The 18,964-nt window shown below is 45.1% G+C and overlaps 1 protein-coding gene across 5 annotated transcripts in view; it reads right to left on the bottom strand.

Moving 5' to 3' along the window:
• FHOD3 (formin homology 2 domain containing 3) overlaps positions 1-18,964 on the bottom strand; it is a 507,914-nt gene that overhangs the window by 182,008 nt on the left and 306,942 nt on the right. For all 5 annotated transcript variants that reach the window (XM_054461095.2, XM_054461096.2, XM_054461098.2 and 2 more), the window contains exons 7-8: positions 14,727-14,838; positions 6,837-6,931 (exon numbers count right to left, since the gene is read on the bottom strand). In XM_054461095.2, the coding sequence (XP_054317070.2) occupies positions 6,837-6,931; positions 14,727-14,838 (207 nt within the window). The remainder of the gene's footprint in view (positions 1-6,836; positions 6,932-14,726; positions 14,839-18,964) is intronic.

The following is an 18,964-nucleotide window of genomic DNA, read 5'->3' as shown; positions in this document are numbered from 1 at the left end:
AGACTCGGGAAACTCTTGCCCCTTGCTCAGTAATAGGCCCTGAACTGAGGGTATCAGCAGGTCATTTGTCATTTCCGCAGTGAAAATATGGGCTTGAGCCAAGCCTGTGTACTATCACCTTTAATGCAGGCTGCAGGGGAAATGATGGCCTTCTGCCACTCACAAATGCAGCTTCTTTTTCCAGCTGTGCAAGAGGGTGCCATACATCTTTTAAAAAATTCATCTTTTTTTTTTTTTTGGCTGATTCTCTAATAGGCTCAGCAAATTCTACCACACTTCCACCTGTCCCTGGGCCTCCCCTCCCAGTTCCACCCTGCAGCCTCTGCTGCTAAGTTGTCCACCTCCGACAAAAACAGCAGCTTCCCCAGAAAAGTCTGCGAGGTAAATGTTTCCTGTTGCCTTCACCCTCAGACACTAAAGGTGCCGAGCATAGCTGCCTGACACTTGGTATCCCTCCTCCTGTTTTTTTCTTAGACTTTGTCTTGAGAAGGCCTGTGACAAGTAAATCTTTACAAATCTCTCTCAGAGGGGGAAATTCTGTCCTAAAGGACATTCTTCCCCCTCCCTGGGTTTTCATTGATTGCGCCAAGTCTTTCTTGTAGGATAAAATCATTGTGGCAAAGCCAGTACATGAATGTTCATAGCAGCGCTATCTGTGGAAGCCAAAAGCTATAAACACACAAATCTCCTTCAACAGGTGAATGGGTAAGCACATATGCATCTCTACAAGGAATACTACACAGCAGTGGAAAGAAGTTAATTAATATATTGCATATATTAATATATGCAATAAAAGATTAATCTCAAAAGGCATTATACTGACAGAAGCCAGCCTCAAAGGGTTACTTACTGTATGATTCCATCTGACATTCTTGAAAAGACAAAATTACAGTGATAAGAGAATAAATCAGTGGTTTCTCAGGATTATATATAGGAGGTCAGAGTGTCACTACAAAAGGATAACATGGGGGAATACTATGTTATTATTAGTCTGTATTCTAATTGTGAAGGTGATCCATCTCCATGTACGTGTTAAAACTCATATAGCTATATTCTAGAAGGTGCATTGTTATGGTTTGAATGTGCCCCCCACCCAAAGTTCATGTGTTGGAAACTTAAACCTCAATGCAGCAGTGTTGGAAGGGAGAACCTTTAAGCAGTGATTAGGTAATGAATGGATTAGTTCTGTTATCTCAGGACTGGGTTAATTATTGTGGGAGTAGTTTCCCGGTAAAAGGATGAGTTCAACCATCTTATCTTCCCTACAACCTCCCTCACCCTCTGTATCCCACTACAGTATAGCACAGAAAAGAAGCGCCTGGCCAGATGTCAGCACCTTGATATTGGACTCCCAGCCTCAAGAACTGTAATAAATTTATTTCCTTTATAAATTACCCAGCCTGTGGTATTCTGTTATAGCAACACAAAACAAAGACATAAAATTGATACAGAGAAGTGGGTTGTTGCTATAACAAATAACTGAAAACGTGAAAGCAGCTTTGGAATTGGGTAACAGGTAGAGGCTGGAAAAATTTGGAGAAGCAAGCTAGAAAAAGCCTAGATTGACTAGAGCATTATCTGGTTGACTCTGGTGGGAGCTCAGAAGAAGAGAATCATTGTAGGAAAAGTCAGAGCCTTCTTAGGGATTGCTGAAGTGGTTGGTAGAAATACAAATGGTAAAGCCAATTCTGAAGAGGTCTCAGATGGAAACGAGAATCAAGGTATTAGAAACCGGAATAAAAACCATCTTTGTTTTAAAGTGGCAAGAACTTGGCTGAACTATGTCAATGTCCTAGAGCTCTAATGAAAGTTAGAATTTAAGAGCAATGAACTAGGATATCTGGTGAAAAAAAATTCTAAGCAAAATATTGAAGGAGTTGTATGGTTACTCTTAACTGCACATAGGAAGATGCAAGAGGATAGAAGTGATATAAAGATGGAGTTTATTAAAAGGAAAGTAGAGTAGAAAAATTCGAAAAAGTCACAGCTTGGCCATGTAAAGAGTGAAAAAGCATCTTTTGGAAAGCAAACCAAAGGCATGACCAAGTGACCATTTGCTAAAAGGATTATAGTATGGATAGAAGGGAGCCAGTGTTATTCACCAAGACGATGGGAGGAAAACTCCAAAGGCATTTCAGAGACCTTCTAAGCAAGTTAGGACCTTGAGGGCAAGGTTTCTGGACAGGCACCAGCGGTACCTCAGCATTCACTGCTCAGGGCCATTCAGGATCCTGCTCCCAGAATTCTGGTGCAGGATTTTTCGGCCACCCCAGCTGTGACTCAAGCAGGCCTTGCTGCTCTGGAAGGTACAAGCCATAAAACACATGGTGCTAATTCTGCAGGTGTGGAAAATACAAGAGCTGTGGAGCCATGGTGACCTCAACCTAGATCTAAAAGAAGGTTATGGACAGCCTAGGGTCCCAGGAAGAAACTTGTCACAGGGTGAGGCCACTGTAAAGAGTCCCTGCTAGGGCAATGCCTAGTGGAGCCACAGGAGTGAGGCAGCCCCCGTGACCCCAGAACTGTAGAGCTACCAGTGTGCAATCCAGCCCGGGAAAGCTGTAGGCATAAGCTCCAACCCAGGAGAACTGAAGCGTGGGCCGAGCCCAGCAAAGCCATAGGGATGGGGTTGCCTGAGGCCCTGTGGGCCCAACCCCAACCCCAGTGTGCCCAGGATGTGGGACATGGAGTCAAAATAGATTATTCTGATGTCTTAAGATTTAATATTGTTTTTACCTCTCTTGGGCTTTGGACTTGGAACTAGTTATCCCTTTCTTCTCGCCTATTTCTGCCTTTTGGAACGTGAACATCTATGCCAGTTCCAACAACATATTTTGGAAGTAGGTAACTTGTTTGATTTCAGACTCACAGCTAAAGGGAAATTTGCCTCAGGATGAATCGCGCCTTGAGTCTTACCTATACCTGATTCAGATGAGACTCTGGATTTGGGACTTTGAGTCTGTACTGGAATTCATTAAGACTTTGGGGCTAATGGGATGGAATGGATATATCTTGCACATGAAGAGGACATGAATTTTGGGGACAGGGGGCAGAATGCTATGGTTTTAATATGTCCCCCAAAGTTCATGCGTTAAAAACATAATCCCCAAAGCAACAGTGTTGAAAGGAGGTAAATCGGATGAATGCCATTATCTCAGGAGTGGGTTACTGAAGGAACAGGTTCCCAATAGAGCATAAGTTTCACCCCCTTCTCCTCTCTTCCCCTACAACCCCCTTGCCCTCTACCATGGATGGCATGGCAAAAAGGTCCTCACAAGATGCCAGTACTTTGATACTTTGATATTGAACCTCCCAGCCTCCAAAACTGTGAGAAATCGATTTCTTTATAAATTACCCAGTCTGTGGTATTCAGTTACAGCAACACAAAATGGACTAAGACAATAATTTTAAAACAATAAAAGTAAATGTAAAAACAAAGGCAACTACTCAGCATGTACCATCCAGGTTAGTTATCCCCTAGCCCCACTGAACAACTCCTCTCCCCATGGCTCCCCGGGGTCCTGCTTTCCCTGAACACCCTAAGCCAGCCTCACGGTAACCCCTCTTGTTACTCATTCTACCTCCCACCCCAGTGTGCTTCCTCCTATTTTACAAGGTAATCAGTTTTAGGACAGTAACCAGGATAGGACTTAGTGTCATTGTTTTGTTGGTCATGGAAATGTCCATTTTTTAAAATTCTATGTTACTAGGGGCCTTTATTTTGTTGAAATCAATACTTAGAAACCACCCAACTTGCAACATAATTTCCCAGATTTCACAGTTTGAATGTCTTCCAGACCCAGATTAACATTTTAATTTGTTATTTTGTTTGGTATCTCAGAGAAGTTTACTCATTGGGCAACACGCATTACTACAATACAACAAAACAAAACAAACCCGGCATGAGTGCTGCTGGTCTGTTGACTTGTTTAACGCATTTATGCTGGAGGTTGCAAATTTTGTGTGTGTGTGTGAAAAATCATAACTCGGCGATGACCTCGAGAAGTAGGATATAAATAACTCACACAAGCTTAGCGTTCCAATAACGGAACACTAGGCATAAATGAGTTAAGGAAAGGATTACATTTGAATGAATGACCTCAAGGATCTTTCTGGATGTCTTCTTGGCCAGAACTAACAAAGGATGAGAAAGAACTGCCAGAAGAGAAAGAGTAAGTGAGGGATTCCTGGACATCAAATGCCACAGAATGCCAAACAGAGGGTGACAGGCACTGGGTCTCTGCCAGTGATTAGCAACAAAGTACCACACTGTGTGGGTACTGCTATGATCATAAGAACAGCTGGGCACGGCCTTATCAATAAAATAGGTAATGTTACAATGGGGAACACTGTGGCAATGTGAAAATTCCATTTTTGCTGAATTCAGTGTTTTCCAAAACAATGTCAGTGACTAAAAAGGACAGGAAATAGATGACCTTAATTCTTAGAAACCAACAGAAAATTGCTTCAAATCAAATGGTAAAATGAGCTCATAAAAATATTTGAAAATAAAAGCAGAATTCTTAGGATTATGCTTCAGAAAAGTTGTGCCCATTTCCCACCAGGGTTATAGGAGTTTCCTGGGTGTTCATCAATAAATGATACTTCATTAAAAGGCAATCATTGCCAATGTGACCTGGGAAACATGTCTTCTTGTTTTCGTATGTATTTCTTTTGTCCTTAGTTGGCTTAATGTCTTTCATTTTTCTACTGAGTTCATAATATATTTAGGATAATATCATTTTCCACCTTTCTTTTTGTAAACAATCTCCTAGTTTGTCATTTGCATTTAGTTATAATTTGTGATTTTCATTTTGTAAATAAGATCTTTTAAAATTTTATGCAGTAAAATAGTTAAATCTCTTCCTCTGGAACCTGTTTCACTGGTTTTATTTTTAAAATAAACGTTACCAACCACAGACTAATTACTCTTCATCTCTCTTTTTTTTTTTCTTCCTACAGTTTGCTATGTTCCATTAAATGCTTTAAGCTCCTTGGGGCTTACTGTGGTGTATGGTTAAAGTATGTTTTTGTTTACTTCCATTTAACAACACCTCTCCAATCAGTACCTAACCCATCCCCACCAATGTTAACTGTACAGTGAGTTGTTCTATACACTGAGGTCTGTTTCAGAGCTCCTCTGCACCAATCATCTGTCTGCTGAGGAAGGGGCCAGACCACATTGTTGTAATCCTCAGAGTTTGCATATTTTACTATCTAGTAGGAGAAGGTGCTCTTCATAATTATACTGCTTTCTACAAATTTATCCCCAGTTCATCAGGGAAAATGTTTCTCCAGCTGTATTTCAGGAAGGGACTCTGGATCTTTCTGAAGCCCTAACCATCACTGCAGATGGTCTTGCAGGCTCACATCCAGCATAAGCGTGTAAGGAGAGTACAAGGAAGGCCCATGTGGCAGCTGGCGAGGTGTCTGTGCTCTAAGGCATGTCGATCCAAATGGAGAAACTCCAGACCTGAGACTGGGCTTGTTCTGGGTCAGCATGGGTCCCCTTGTTTCAGAGCAGCACTTCTGGGGAAGAGCACCAAGGACCAAGACTGCCCTACAAGGTGGTGATCAGGGAGGGACGCAACAGGAGGAATGAGAGCACAAGGTGTGGTCACCATCACATGAGACAAGTGGGACCTACCTCCAGGATTCCTTATCTCAGCCCAAGAGTCCAACTTCAATATGCAGTGGAACACGTGCACCTCGTGTCTTCCTGACATGTGAACTATTTTCTTAGAGTAAAACTTCATAATTTATATTCCCTCAAGGAAAAATGATTTTAAAAAACAATTTTGGCCAGGCACGGTGGCTCACGCCTGTAATCCCAGCACTTTGGGAGGCCGAGACGGGTGGAACACCTGCGGTCAGGAGTTCAAGACCAGCCTGGCCAACATGGTTAAACCCCGACTCTACTAAAAATACAAAAATTAGCCAGGCATGGTGGCACGTGCCTGTAATCCCAGCTACTGGGGGGCTAAGGAAGGAGGATCTCTTGAACCTGGGAGGCGGAGGCTGCAGTGAGCTGAGATGGTGCCACTGCACTCCAGCCTGGGCAACAGAGTGAGACTCCGCCTCAAATAATAATAATAATAATTATTATTATTATTATTATTTTAAGGGGCCAACTTGATAGGAAAAGCAGTCATAAAATTCTCACTATCACTTTCCTGGTTTTACTAGAAAAGACCAAAGTATGAACACACGCAGGCACCCACAGGCCTTCACAAGCATGCACACCTGCACGCATCCACCCCACATGTCGCATAAAGGATTTTCTCCCGTACTGCACACTGCAGCTGTGGTTCCAGCCACTGTGACGGGTGTCCACATGGTGTGGCTCTTATTCAGCGAGAAAATTTTAGATTTTCACAATCTATTAATTCCCTATGGCTACTGTAACAAAGTACCACAAACTAGGTGGCTTAAAATAACAGACACTTATTCTCTCTCAGTTTGAAAGACTAGAAGTCTGACATTAAGGTGTCAGCAGGGCCATGCTTTCCCTAAAGGCTCTACAGGAAGTCTGTCTTTCCTTCATCCTCAATTGGCAGCCAGCAATCTGTGGTGTTCCCTGGCTTGGAGATGCATTATTCTGACCTCTGCCTGTCCTCTTGTGGCTGTCTTCCTTGCATGTTCACATCGTCTTCCCTCTGTGTCTCTTTTCCTCTTATAAGGACACAGTCATGCTGCATCAGAGCCCACCCTCACAACCAGATTACATCTGCTACGACACTATTTCCAAATAAGGCCACAAGCACAGATACCAGGGGTCAGGGCTTTAACATATCTTTTTAGGTGATGCAATTCAACCCATAACATAGTCAACCAACCTTGTTCACCAAAGTCATTGCATAAACCAGTAGTTCCGTATCAACTCCATCTTTTTCCTCCAGGATTTCCATGATATTTGACCAAGGTGTGACCCCTATGAGTAAAGCAAAAATCATTAGAAACGGCAATTCATCAACATTCTTTATCTGATTCACATCACAGTTTATTATCCAAGGATGTATCCAGTGATGGCAGCGTCTTTCAGTCACCAAATTTCAAAGTGTGACATTATCCTTAGGATGGATTTGAGCAGGCTTCTAATTGAGAATATTTCTTAGTAGAGAACCCTATCTCACATCATCTTTGACCTTTTGACAAGAGCATTGTGTATGCTTCAGTGTCTGGATGCTTACTTGCTTGAAAATTTCTTCATATTAAATATGTAATTTTTAAAAATCCAATCATTGCAACTCTGTAGGCCATACACTTCCCCCAGAGTAGAAAACTCTTGGTAAGTACTCTAAGAATATCCATCAGCACAGAAGAAAAGGGGATGTGGAAGATCTTAACATCCCTCTAGCAGTGACTCAAAGAAATAAGTGACATGCCTGTCTAGCAAATACCTCAAGAACGGAAGTATATTACATCTACTTCATCAAGGCACAAATACTATTAAGTATCAGCTAGGTACAAGGTCTATTGGGCAGCTGCCCTCAACAGGTTTATAATCTAATGGAGCAGCTAGGCATAAGCCCAAGAACAGACACCAGCACAGAGCAACAGCTGAGAAGTGTCCAAGCATGCAGCTAAGCCTGTCACTGTGCAAGTGAGGTCTCTTGCAGCAGGGATGACTGCAGGGGACTTGGCACAAGAGGTGACTGCTGCCTGGGCTCTGCAGGAGGCTTATGGGTGGTTATCTCCAGATCTAGGAGGGACAGGAGATACTCCGCATTCACATTCAGGACCACTAAGCCACGGGCAAGACCAAAAAGGGGCACACAACACCTTGACATGGTTTTCTAGGCTCAAGATGAATATTTGAAGTGAAGTGAAATAAGAATTGCCTTGCCCTTGGCTTGGTGGTTTGCAACATGAAGCTCTTTCCTGCTTTCTCTATAAAGATCTCAAAGGGATATTGCTTATTTTTGCTTGAGAGAAGTAAACTTGGAAATAACCTAAATACAGTAGTTTCCAAATGCTGGTCCTTGGATAGGCTATGTCAGAGCTGATTTTGGCCTTGAGAACAAAAGTTTCCCAAGGACCACGATAGTATCTGTCTTGCTGATCTCCGTGCTCTTAGGACAGTGCCTGGCATACAGTACATGCTCAGTAAAATGTCTGCTGAATAGTGAATGGAGATCTCTGAGAAGGCAGGAAGTAGGTTAAGCTGAAGCAATTTTAAAAGAACCAGGAAGCAGATGCACACAGTAAGAAAAGCAGAGAAGACAGGATTTAAGGGGATTTGTTTAAGAGGATTAAACAAAGAATAGGTACCTACTTACTACAAGATGTAAAAGGCACCAATGTAGCTCAATGTGGAGATATTCTGGCTTTCCTAAGTGAACAGAAAGCCTTTTGCTTTGGCTAAGTTGCCCACCGAGTCAGAACTGGGCAATCTTCTATGACCCTTGCTAACTGAGCACAAAGACATGTTCTTTCTCCTTTCACCTGCTGACTACTGAATTATCTCCTTGCTGATATTGATCATCAAACTACTTTGAAGTCCACACCACAGTGTAGTTGTTCTTCCAACCCCTGTAAAGTAACCATCTCAGCTCTCAAGACAGTCAATCAATCTGATCAGCAGGCCTTGGGTCTCACTGTCCAGTTTAAGAGATCTGGATGCTGCCGTTTGTGTTTATAACAGGGGCAGCTTCTAACATTCACATTTTGTATAAAACCTTGGCATAAAACACATGTTGTAGTGAGTTACCCATGCATGGTTCAAAGGAAGAATATGCAGGGGAGAAAGTATCGAAACTAAGACTTTCTAGTGGTGCTAATGGACCCAGAATTACTTTTGGTTGCTTACTCTGGAGCCAAAGATGTGAAACAGGTCCTGAGGGAGCAAAGGCCAAGGAACAATGGCAGGCAGCCCAGAGAGAGAGGGAAAGGTAGCCAGACTACATCCGTACTCCCCTTAAACAGACACATGCACATGTGTGCATCTAATCCTTTATAATAAGAACACTCAAACCCTGGCTTAATTTAACTGAAAAATGTGTTTTTAGCTGTGTTATCTGAGTCTCTTATTACCATCTAAGGATTTTAAGTCTGGAAATGTGCATATATTTGTACACTCTTAGGATGGATGTTCATTCTTTTTATTATTTCGGAGCAGAAAAAATCGGAAATATTTACAAGAATGAAGGTGGAAGGGAAGAAACATTTGGTTCAACAAAAATAGCCTTGGCAGGCCTCAGGCTAGGCCTGTGTTCAACACCAGCATTTGCACGTTTCCTAGGAGCTCCTGTCAGAATTATGGGGTCCACTCACTCCCCTCATTGCCTTTGTTAACTCCTTACAATGTGTGTGTGTATGTGTGCATATGCATGTGTGTGCGTGTGTGTGTGTGTGTGTGTGTGTGTGTGTTGCGGAGGAGAGGGTTCCTGTACTGGAATCATAAACCATATAATGCTAGCCCTTCACATAACAGAGAAAGAAACTGGACCCCAAAGGAGTGGGATGGAGGGGCTCAGGAAGCTCATCTGGAGCTCCTAAGGTCTCTGGGATGACTGTACCTACCTTATAGGATTACTGAGAATTGTCATCGAGATAAAGCACTTTGTCTTTTTTCCTTAGCGCTGCTGGAGTACATTAGAAGACAATACTTAATCATTGTCATCTGTCTCTCTCCAATTTCACTGCCCCCCACCCCCACCCCAAACACTGGAGTGCAGGTTCTGTAAGAGCCTTTTTTCCTGATGACTGCAAGCACACAACTGATACTCAAATATGTGCCAAATAAATGGGTCCTATGTGAAAAATGTTTAGAGTTGTGTCTGTTACATGATAGATATTCAAGTATCAGTAGCTGTAATTGTAATGGTGGTGGTTGGTGGAGATACCCAGTTTATCCCCAGGTGGACCATCTGCACTGACTCCCGGGCCAGTCCTCTCTTAACCCAGATAAATAAATACACACACGATCAATTGTTCAATACTTCCCCCCTCTTACTTTCCTAAATATCCACATTAAATCCAAAGGAAAATAAGATATTTAGCTCAGTGCCTCAGACATGGGTTGGTCTAACACTCAGACAGAAGCTCCTCACAGCATGTTCCATGTCTTTTCACATACTACATAAATACACTCAATGCAGATGCTTCTGCTATAAATAACGGTGGAAAGAGAGTTTGAGTTCTGTCAACCTGTAGCTTACACTACACTTTACATGATCTTCACAGATCGATATACTCTTAAGCAGAAAGTAGAGATGGGATCGCTTGAAAGGATGGCTGAATTTTTTTCCTGCTAATCATGTGTGATACTTATGTTTAAGAATTGTCAAATAAAAATTGAACTACTTCAAAAGCTCTGCAGAGCCAAATTAGTGGGACTCCAGATTTAGGACAAATTTCAACATGAGTTATCCTCTCTGGTCACTTGCCTCACCCTCTGTGGGACAGGCAAACCTGTTCACTCAGAAGGAAGGACCCCATACCCAGACAGTAGGGGGGTGTCAATCAATTTCCTGTCAACCACCACAGGGAAGACCTTAAGGAAAGGGAGTCTCCAATATGGCAAAATGACAAAGCAAGGCTCTCTAAGGGCTCCCATGAGCCTTTCTCTCTTCCTGCCAGGCCCTGGCCACTAGAAAGGGAAAGTGACTTAAAGATGCAAGCAAAGAGAAGAAGATCCAGTGGTCTGATATTAATACCATACCATGCCCCACAGATGAACTTGAATCCACCTTTTTATCTCAGGCCCTGAGCAAAAGTGCAATTGCCTGGGTCAAATGGAACATTTTAAATTTTCCTTCTTCGGCCAGGCGCGGTGGCTCATGCCTGTAATCCCAGCACTTTGGGAGGCCGAGGTGGGTGGATCATGAGGTCAGGAGATGGAGACCATCCTGGCTAACACGGTGAAACCCAGTCTCTACTAAAAATACAAAAAATTAGCCAGGCGAGGTGGCGGGCGCCTGTAGTCCCAACTACTCGGGAGGCTGAGGCAGAAGAATGGCGTAACCTCGGAGGTGGAGCTTGCAGTGAGCCAAGATCGCGCCACTGCACTCCAGCCTGGGCAACACAGCAAGACTCCGTCTAAAAAAAAAATAAATTAAAAAGAAAAATTTCCTTCTTCATAAACACCGATCACTCCTTATGCTGGACTTTAACCCCTTTGGCTTTTATCCCTGCTAACTGGCCCACTCTTGGCCCCAGACCAAATTGCCCACACTGCAGAATGAAGCCTTCTGGTTAGCCCACATGCAGCATGCGTGATGTTTATATTTATAATGCAACCAAAGGAATTTGTTCTGGAAAACTTCATTTGCTTTAGGTAGTAATGATTTTTGAGGACTGGTAGTTTGTTGGTTTTATTGCTGATTCCTTAAATCTGACAGTTTTCATTATCCAAAAGAAACTATTCAAAAAGACAACTGCTTATATGTCCATTCATCCCTGCTGAGGAATGAGTCTAAAGCCACTTTGAGAAGTAAAATTTATGATTTATAAACTTGTGCACAAATGGATATGCTCAGTTTACCCTAAATCACCTCTGGCACCTGTCTGCTGTCTCACCCAGTTGAGAGGGAACTGGAGAGCTGCTTCTAAACCCACTAGATGGAAACACACCTGGAAGTCATGTTGCTCTCTGCAGAACACCATGGCATATTTATATGTTTAATTCCATCATAGGATTCAGGAACAATTTTACTAGCAGTAAAATAGGATGATGTTATATGTATGCATTATAAAATCACAGCCAAGACCACACGTGTCCATAAAGAAACATGCTATTGAACCACACATGATAAACTATTTCTGAGTTTTTCCATTAGTGCCATTCCTTTTTTTTTTTTTTTCCAGCTGCTAGTGCTCAGCGGCAGACAGATAACAGCAGTTGCCAAAGGTTTAAGAAATTGTATAGACAAAAACCATAAAGCTGTCCAGGTGCGGTGGCTCACGCCTATAATCCCAGCACTTTGGGAGGCCGAGGCGGGTGGATCGCGAGGTTAGGAGATCGAGGCTATCCTGGCTAAAACGGTGAAAGCCCGTCTCTACTAAAAATACAAAAAATTAGCCGGGCATGGTGGTGGGCACCTGTAGTCCCAACTACTCGGGAGGCTGAGGCAAGAGAATGGCGTGAACCTGAGAGGCGGAGCTTGCAGTGAGCTGAGATCATGACACTGCACTCCAGCCTGGGCAACAGAGTGAGACTCCATCTCAAAAACAAAACAAATCAAATCAAATCAAATCAAAACAAAAAAAAGCAAAAACAAAAACCATAAAGCTAAGAAGACAATTCATTAGCTGTTTTCACTATTATTATTATTATTATTTTTACTAATCAGGAAAAGATGGCCATTGTTTTATCTTGATGGAAAGACTTGGTCTGACAGATGAGAATCTCTGGCTGGGGCTATGGATGGAGTCTTGGATATGGTATACAAAGGCCTGGGTTCATTTCAGGATCATGCCCTCATCCATCACAACATTTCCTTTATGGGATATGAATTTCAAGGAAGGGAACTCCGAGCTGGCAGCTCAGCAAAGCCAAAGGAGAACCCAGGTCATGAGAAGATGGCCCCTATAACCCACACCCATAGCAAGGGCCCTGGGGTTACCTGAAGCTTAGCACAGTAAGATGAAGAGTTTGTTAGTTGTCCTCAAGCAACCGCCAGAGTTAGGAGATGAAACACAAATCCTCCAAGGATGAAGGAGAGAAGCTGCTGCCTACCAGCTGCCAAAACACACACTGCTGACCTTATACCTAATTGACTGGCCTTGGAAAAGCTAGACCTGGTTTCTGTGAAATCGGCATTCCTTATCAAGGATTCTGGGCCGGCCCCATGATCTACTCTTGGCCATAAGGGTCTTTCTACCTAGCAGCAGAGGGCAACATTTTGTGGCAGAAGAAACTTGCCTCAGCCTGGGAAACACCTTCCAGACTCACAGTCCCCGTCCATGTACTAGAGTTTACCTCCCTAACACACCCCCAACAAAGAGACCTCGAGTTGCCTCCTGGCCTGCCATCAGCCGTGCCTAGTGCCGACATCTACCTGCATGTTCAAGGGTATAGGAGCCCCAGTTAAAGGTCCTGGATGCTTTTCATTAACTTTCATTTAAACTTCTAAAATAACTCAAGCTACTTTCTTTCACATTTGGATTCAGCATTCAAAGGTGGGTCTGAGTAATGCTAAATCACAGACACAACTGGCCGGGCACGCTGGCTCACGCCTGTAATCCCAGCACTTTGGGAGGCCGAGGCAGGTGGATCACGAGGTCAGGAGATCGAGACCATCCTGGCTAACACGGTGATACCCTGTCTCTACTAAAAATACAAAAAAAAAAAAATTAGCCGGGCGTGGTGGTGGGCACCTGTAGTCCCAGCTACTCAGGAGGCTGACGCAGGAGAATGGCGTGAACCCAGGAGGTGGAGCTTGCAGTGAGCCGAGATCGTGCCACTGCGCTGCAGCCTGGGCGACAGAGCAAGACTCCGTCTCAAAAACAAACAAAACAAAACAAAACAAAAAAAATCACAGACACAAATGCTTTGAATCAAAAGTGCAATTTAGGCCCCTCATTTCTTCCCGACACATCCTGGCTGGTTTATGCACAGTGTGCATGCACACACACACACAACTACAAACACAACTACAAGGAAATATACCAACAGGTTAACAGTGATTATCTTTGTTGAAATTAGAGGTGAATTTTTATTGTCTTCTTTAACCTTTTCGCAAGCTTTTATGATTATAACAGTAGTATTACAGTTATAATCATAAAAAGAAAAAGTATTGTCAAGTTTGTTCTTGAGTCTTTCTGGGGATGATGATAATAATACCTGAGTCCTACTGGGAAAGAAAACAAACAACAAAAGACAAAAGGATAAAAATCATTTTAATTGGGAAGCATTTTAATTCCAGGCTTCCCAATATCACAGGGTCCACAGCACGTTACACAGTAAACCAGAGCAGAAGCTCATTCTTCGCCACGTGTTTGCAGCATGCCTGCTGGCTCTGGGCCAGCTGGGGTGCTGGGACACCACTCTGGGAGACAGAGACCCCATCCTTGAGCAGGCAACCCCGACTTGGAGAGACAGGGATGGGCAACACCACCACAGCAGAGAAGAGGTGCACACATGGGCTTTAAAAGTACATGCCCAAGGTAAGGGGGTGGGGGTACAGCCGAGGTGGGAGAGGGGGGTGGCAGCTGGGCAGGAGTTGAAGGGTGAAGGGTCCCCTTAGCCAGGGGACTGACTTTATGCTATAAGCACTGGGAAGCCACTGGCAGGTTTGGATGTGACCGAACTGTTTGGGAGGGTGGCCAGGAGCATAGGTTAAACCTAGTGAGGGCCTGAGTAAGGCAGGGCAGGGGATGGAGGAGAGGAAGGGAGAAGGTTCTAGAAACATCTGGTGGTCATAAGCAATGAAGCGTAGAGGAGAGGAGAAGAAGGAGCCAGGGAAACCCTGAACAAGACAGGAAGAACAGGAGGAGGAGCTAGACTTCTGTGTTTCGGTGGCAGGAGCTGGGTAGAGGCAAAGACAAGCTCAGGATCTGACCTCTCCCAGGTAAGCTCATGAGCACTTTTCTTTCATTATCAAACCCCATTCTGGCCCTAAGCTTTGTGTGCTTACTATCCTAAAAAACATTTCTTGCAGTGGGAAGTCCACATCTCGGGAATTCTGTTAATTCTTAAATCTGTCTCAAGCATGTACAACGCAGAAGCCTCCCTACATTAGACACCTTCACCTTCATGACATAAGGGGGCAGGGACTACTCACCTCTTTTCGTGTCAACAGCAGTGACAGCCTGAATTAGGAGAGGTGCGTTGGACTCCGAGTACTCTACAAAGACGAGCAGCAGCTTCAGGGCTGTCTTCACCACCAGGCGGAACTGGCAGAAGAGATAAAACCATCACATCACTGCCAACAAGGCCCTGTGCACCTGAGAGCATCTTCCTAACCACAGCAGGCATCCAGCGCTTCCTAGATGAGACGCTCTCAGTGATTACACAGATTCCTTCACAGATCCTCACAGTCCCTCATTAGACGCCTCAGAAGGCAGGTGTTAGTACCATCCCCATTGTGCAGATGAGGAAACTGAGGTACAAAGTTCCCTGCCTGCAGTCACGCAGTAAAAAACAGAACCAGGACATGAACCCAGGACGCATGGCTCCAGAACTCACACCCGGCAACTCTCAAACATGAGCATTTGCTGAATCGATTACGTCTTCGTTTTACCCCAATTATAACATTGTGAGGTAGGCATAAGCACAATTCTTATTTTTCTGGTGAAGAAGCAGAAACAGTGGGTTAAACAAGTCATCCAAAGTCACAACAGCCAGCTTAGGTGGAAGGGAACCGGAACCAAGTCCCCCATTCTTAAAGCCAAGCAGAGAAGGCCGCCTGGAGCCACAGAACCCCTACTCCCTGGATCCAGGGCTCAGCATTTGCCAGGAGCTGCATGAAGCCCAGAGGCCTTCCCTCAAACAGGCAGAAGCCCTCCCTCAGTATGCACCCTCGGGGAGGTCACAGGTTATTCACCTACAGAAAACCCCAAACCTCTCAACTGAAGCTGCCACAGATTCCTAACCCCGGCTTTACCAGCCCCAGGGCTGCAGCAGCCTTGGGGTCTCTGGGTCAGCCTCCGGGGCCCCTTAGGTGCTGCTGCAGGGACTTGCCCACAATTTTGCCCTTGACTCCACTTCCTTCCAAAAGCCTCCTCCTAAAGGAATTCTTACACCAACTACCTCCTGCAAATGGGTTCAAACTGTGCAGCCGAGAAACAGCAAGGTTGCCTTGGGCTGTACATTCCACCCCAAGCTGCTGGCTTGTCAGTGGCCCCATCCCGCTATGGGCAAAATGCGCTTTGAGGGGGCTTATTTGCACTGTGGCTGCCGGACCTGGAACGGCACTTGGCACAGAGGGAGCTGGAAGGTGTTTGTTGACTGAATAAATCAGTCAGTGACCAGATCGATCAATCCATGACCTCTCGCCCACCCCTTGAGCCTGTATCACTGGTTGTGGCAAATCAGCTCCAGCTACTTCCTATGTTCTGCAGCCCAAGGAAGATTCTGTGCTTCAGACACATCTGCCCACATCACAGTGTTAGGGAAAATGGGTAGAATTTATAGGTAAATTTGGGGGAGCCCAAAGAGGGGACTGTGTTGCGCAGTCCACAGGGAATAGCTTAAAAACACCACTTACCCCAAGTCATTCATCCACATTCATGCAACCCCTTTACCCCCTTGCTTCCCTCTCCTCTGCTGTCATACCTACCAAGCACACCATTTGTCTTTTCCTCAATTCCACATCTCTCTCCAGCCAGTGCCCAAGTGCTCAGCTCCCCTTTATGAGGAAACTTCTTCAAAGAGGTGCTACAGCCCCTGGCTCCACCTCCTAACTTCCCACTGACTCATCACCCCAATTTGATAGGACTTCCATCACCACCACTCAGATTACTTGTCCAGGTCACCAGTGGCCTCCATGGTATCAAATCCAGTGGTTACTTCTCTGCCCATTTTTGCTCATCTCTCAGCACCATGTGACAACTAACTGCTCTCTCCAAAAACAACTTCCTCTCCCTCTGGGCAACCAGTCTCCTGAGTGGCTCCTTTTTCATTGGTTCTTTTTGGGTGCTCAGTCTCTCAGTGTGGGAAGACCTCTGAGTTCACTCCTCTTTACTCTCCTCCTCTCTCTTTCCTCTCCTTCTCTCTCTTTCCACACCCTCTCTAGGTGAGTTCATCCAGTGCCCTGGTTTGAAAGTCCATCTAAGATCAGAGGCTAAATATTGCACTCCAGGCCTGACCAAACTCCTGAGCAGGCATCATATAATCTCCTGACATCTCCACTCAGATGCTAACAGATTCACTGTGGCCAAAACAGAACTCTCAATTTTCATTCATGCTTACCCCCTTCCACCTACCACTCCCAGCCTGCTCCCTCCAAAGCCCCCACCTCAGGACAAAGCCCCACCACCCTGAGCACTGGGAAGGGTTTGCCTGCACTTCCCTCACCCCATCTCCACAGCAAATCCACCCACCAGTGCTGGAAGAGCCTAAGTGCTCTGGCCTGGTCCTTCTGAAGTCCATTCTCCAAACTGCAGCCAGAGTGAACACTGCACCCTCCTTCTCTCAAGCCTCAATCACTCCCCATCATGCCCAGGGTGCTGCCTGTCCCAGCAGGCTTTCTGTGCTGGCCTCCGCCAAGCCCTCTGATCTCCTTTCTTGACACCCCCTCTCCGGCCCAGTGCACTTCACATGCTAAGCTCTATAGTTGTGTTAGTGTTTTTCACACAGCAGAGTTCATCCATGATTCAGGGTCTTCTCACTGGTTATTCCTTCTGCCTGAAAGCCACCTAGAACCAGTCATCACAGGACTGACCTCATCCTTCAGATCAGAGAAATTCTCATTATAAAAAATACCTTCCTGACTCTTTTACCCAAAGGAGCCCCTTGGTCACTATCACATCACCCTGATTTATTTGTTTATTTTTTTTGAGATGGAGTCTTGTTCTGTTGCCCAGGCTGGAGTTAAGAGGTGCAATCTTGGCTCACTGCAACCTCCACCTCCCAGGTTCAAGTGATTCTCCTGCCTCAGCCTCCTGAATAGCTGGGACTACAGGTGCGCACCACCATGCCTGGCTGATTTTTGTATTTTAAGTAGAAAAGGTGTTTCGCCATGTTGGCCAGGCTGGTCCTGAACTCCTGGCTTCAGGTGATCCACCTGCCTCAGCCTCTCAAAGTGCTGGGATTACAGGCATGAGCCATCGTGCCCAGCCACCTCGTTTTATTTGAGACAGGGTCTCATTCTGTCACCCAGGCTGGAGTGTGGTGGTGTAAGCATAGCTCACTGCAGCCTCAAACTCCTGGGCTGAAGTCATCCTCCCACCTCAGCCTCTCGAGTAACTGGACTATAGGTACGTGCCACCATATCTGGCTATTTTTCTTTAAATTTTTTTTGTAGAGATAGTGTCTCTCTATGTTGCCCAGGCTGGTCTTAAACTCCTAGAATCCAGCAAACCTCTCACCTCGGCCTCCCAAAGTGCTAGGATTTCAGGCATGAGCCACTACACTCGGCCTTTTCTATCCACATCCTTTATCATGACCTGAAATTGCTACAGACACTTGTTCACCTACTATATGCCTCTGTTGCCTCTAAGAACGTAAGCTTCACAGCAGCAAAGAGGCTTTATCTGACCCATGAGAAGCTGTTCAGTCAGCATGTGTGTGAAGGGTAGGCCAGCCCATCCTCTGAATCCATCCCCCTATGCTGTGTGGAGTGAGCCCTCCCAGCCCCCAGCCTCCCTTTCTCACCTCGTAGTAGCCCCCAGCAAAGCCAAGCCCCCCCGCCCCAACCATTGCGATGAGGGCAAGTCATACCCCGGGCTGCCATTCTCGAGGTAACCTCCTCCCCACACAGGGAGCTGAGTACTTTAGAGTGCTGGGAACTCTTCAGAGAGTGTCTGCCCTCATAACTTGAGGCCCACAATTGCTCCTCTGCTTCTATTCTGTAGGAATAGACTACATTCCAGTGTATTTTTCTCAACTACACGTTGGAGGTTGAAGGAGAAGGTATGGTATCACGAGTTGCGCTTTGTACATTTAGGGCTGAAGAAATTTCTTCAAGTAAATAAAAAGACCTAGCAAGTTCAGGCTTGGCAACTTCCTCAGTGGGTGGACTATTATTATGTGGTTTAAGCCTCTAAATGCCTTCCCAGGAAAGAACCTGGCTACTGCCCAACCCACTCCCCCCATTAGCTGGTCTCAGCAGGGCCCCTTAGCCCACCTCACAGAGGCTCCCTCTGAGTATCTCTGTGGTCAAGGGGCCTTGACCGATGCGGTCTCAGGCACCCAGAATCCCTAAGCCATTCTCCTACATGTGGCTAATTAAGAAACCACTGTTTTCTAGCAAAGCCTCCTTTTTCTATTGGTCTCAACATGCCTATTCCTGTCTTTCTCTCCTCTGTGATACAGGCTCTGTTTGGAGCTTTTTTGGTACTGTAATTTGTTTTTTTTAAA

This window comes from Pongo pygmaeus, chromosome 17 (assembly GCF_028885625.2).
Source record: "Pongo pygmaeus isolate AG05252 chromosome 17, NHGRI_mPonPyg2-v2.0_pri, whole genome shotgun sequence".
NCBI classification, from domain to species: domain Eukaryota; kingdom Metazoa; phylum Chordata; class Mammalia; order Primates; family Hominidae; genus Pongo; species Pongo pygmaeus.
The sequence above is the reverse complement of the archived record's forward strand: the minus strand, read 5'-3'. Positions and strand labels throughout refer to the sequence as shown.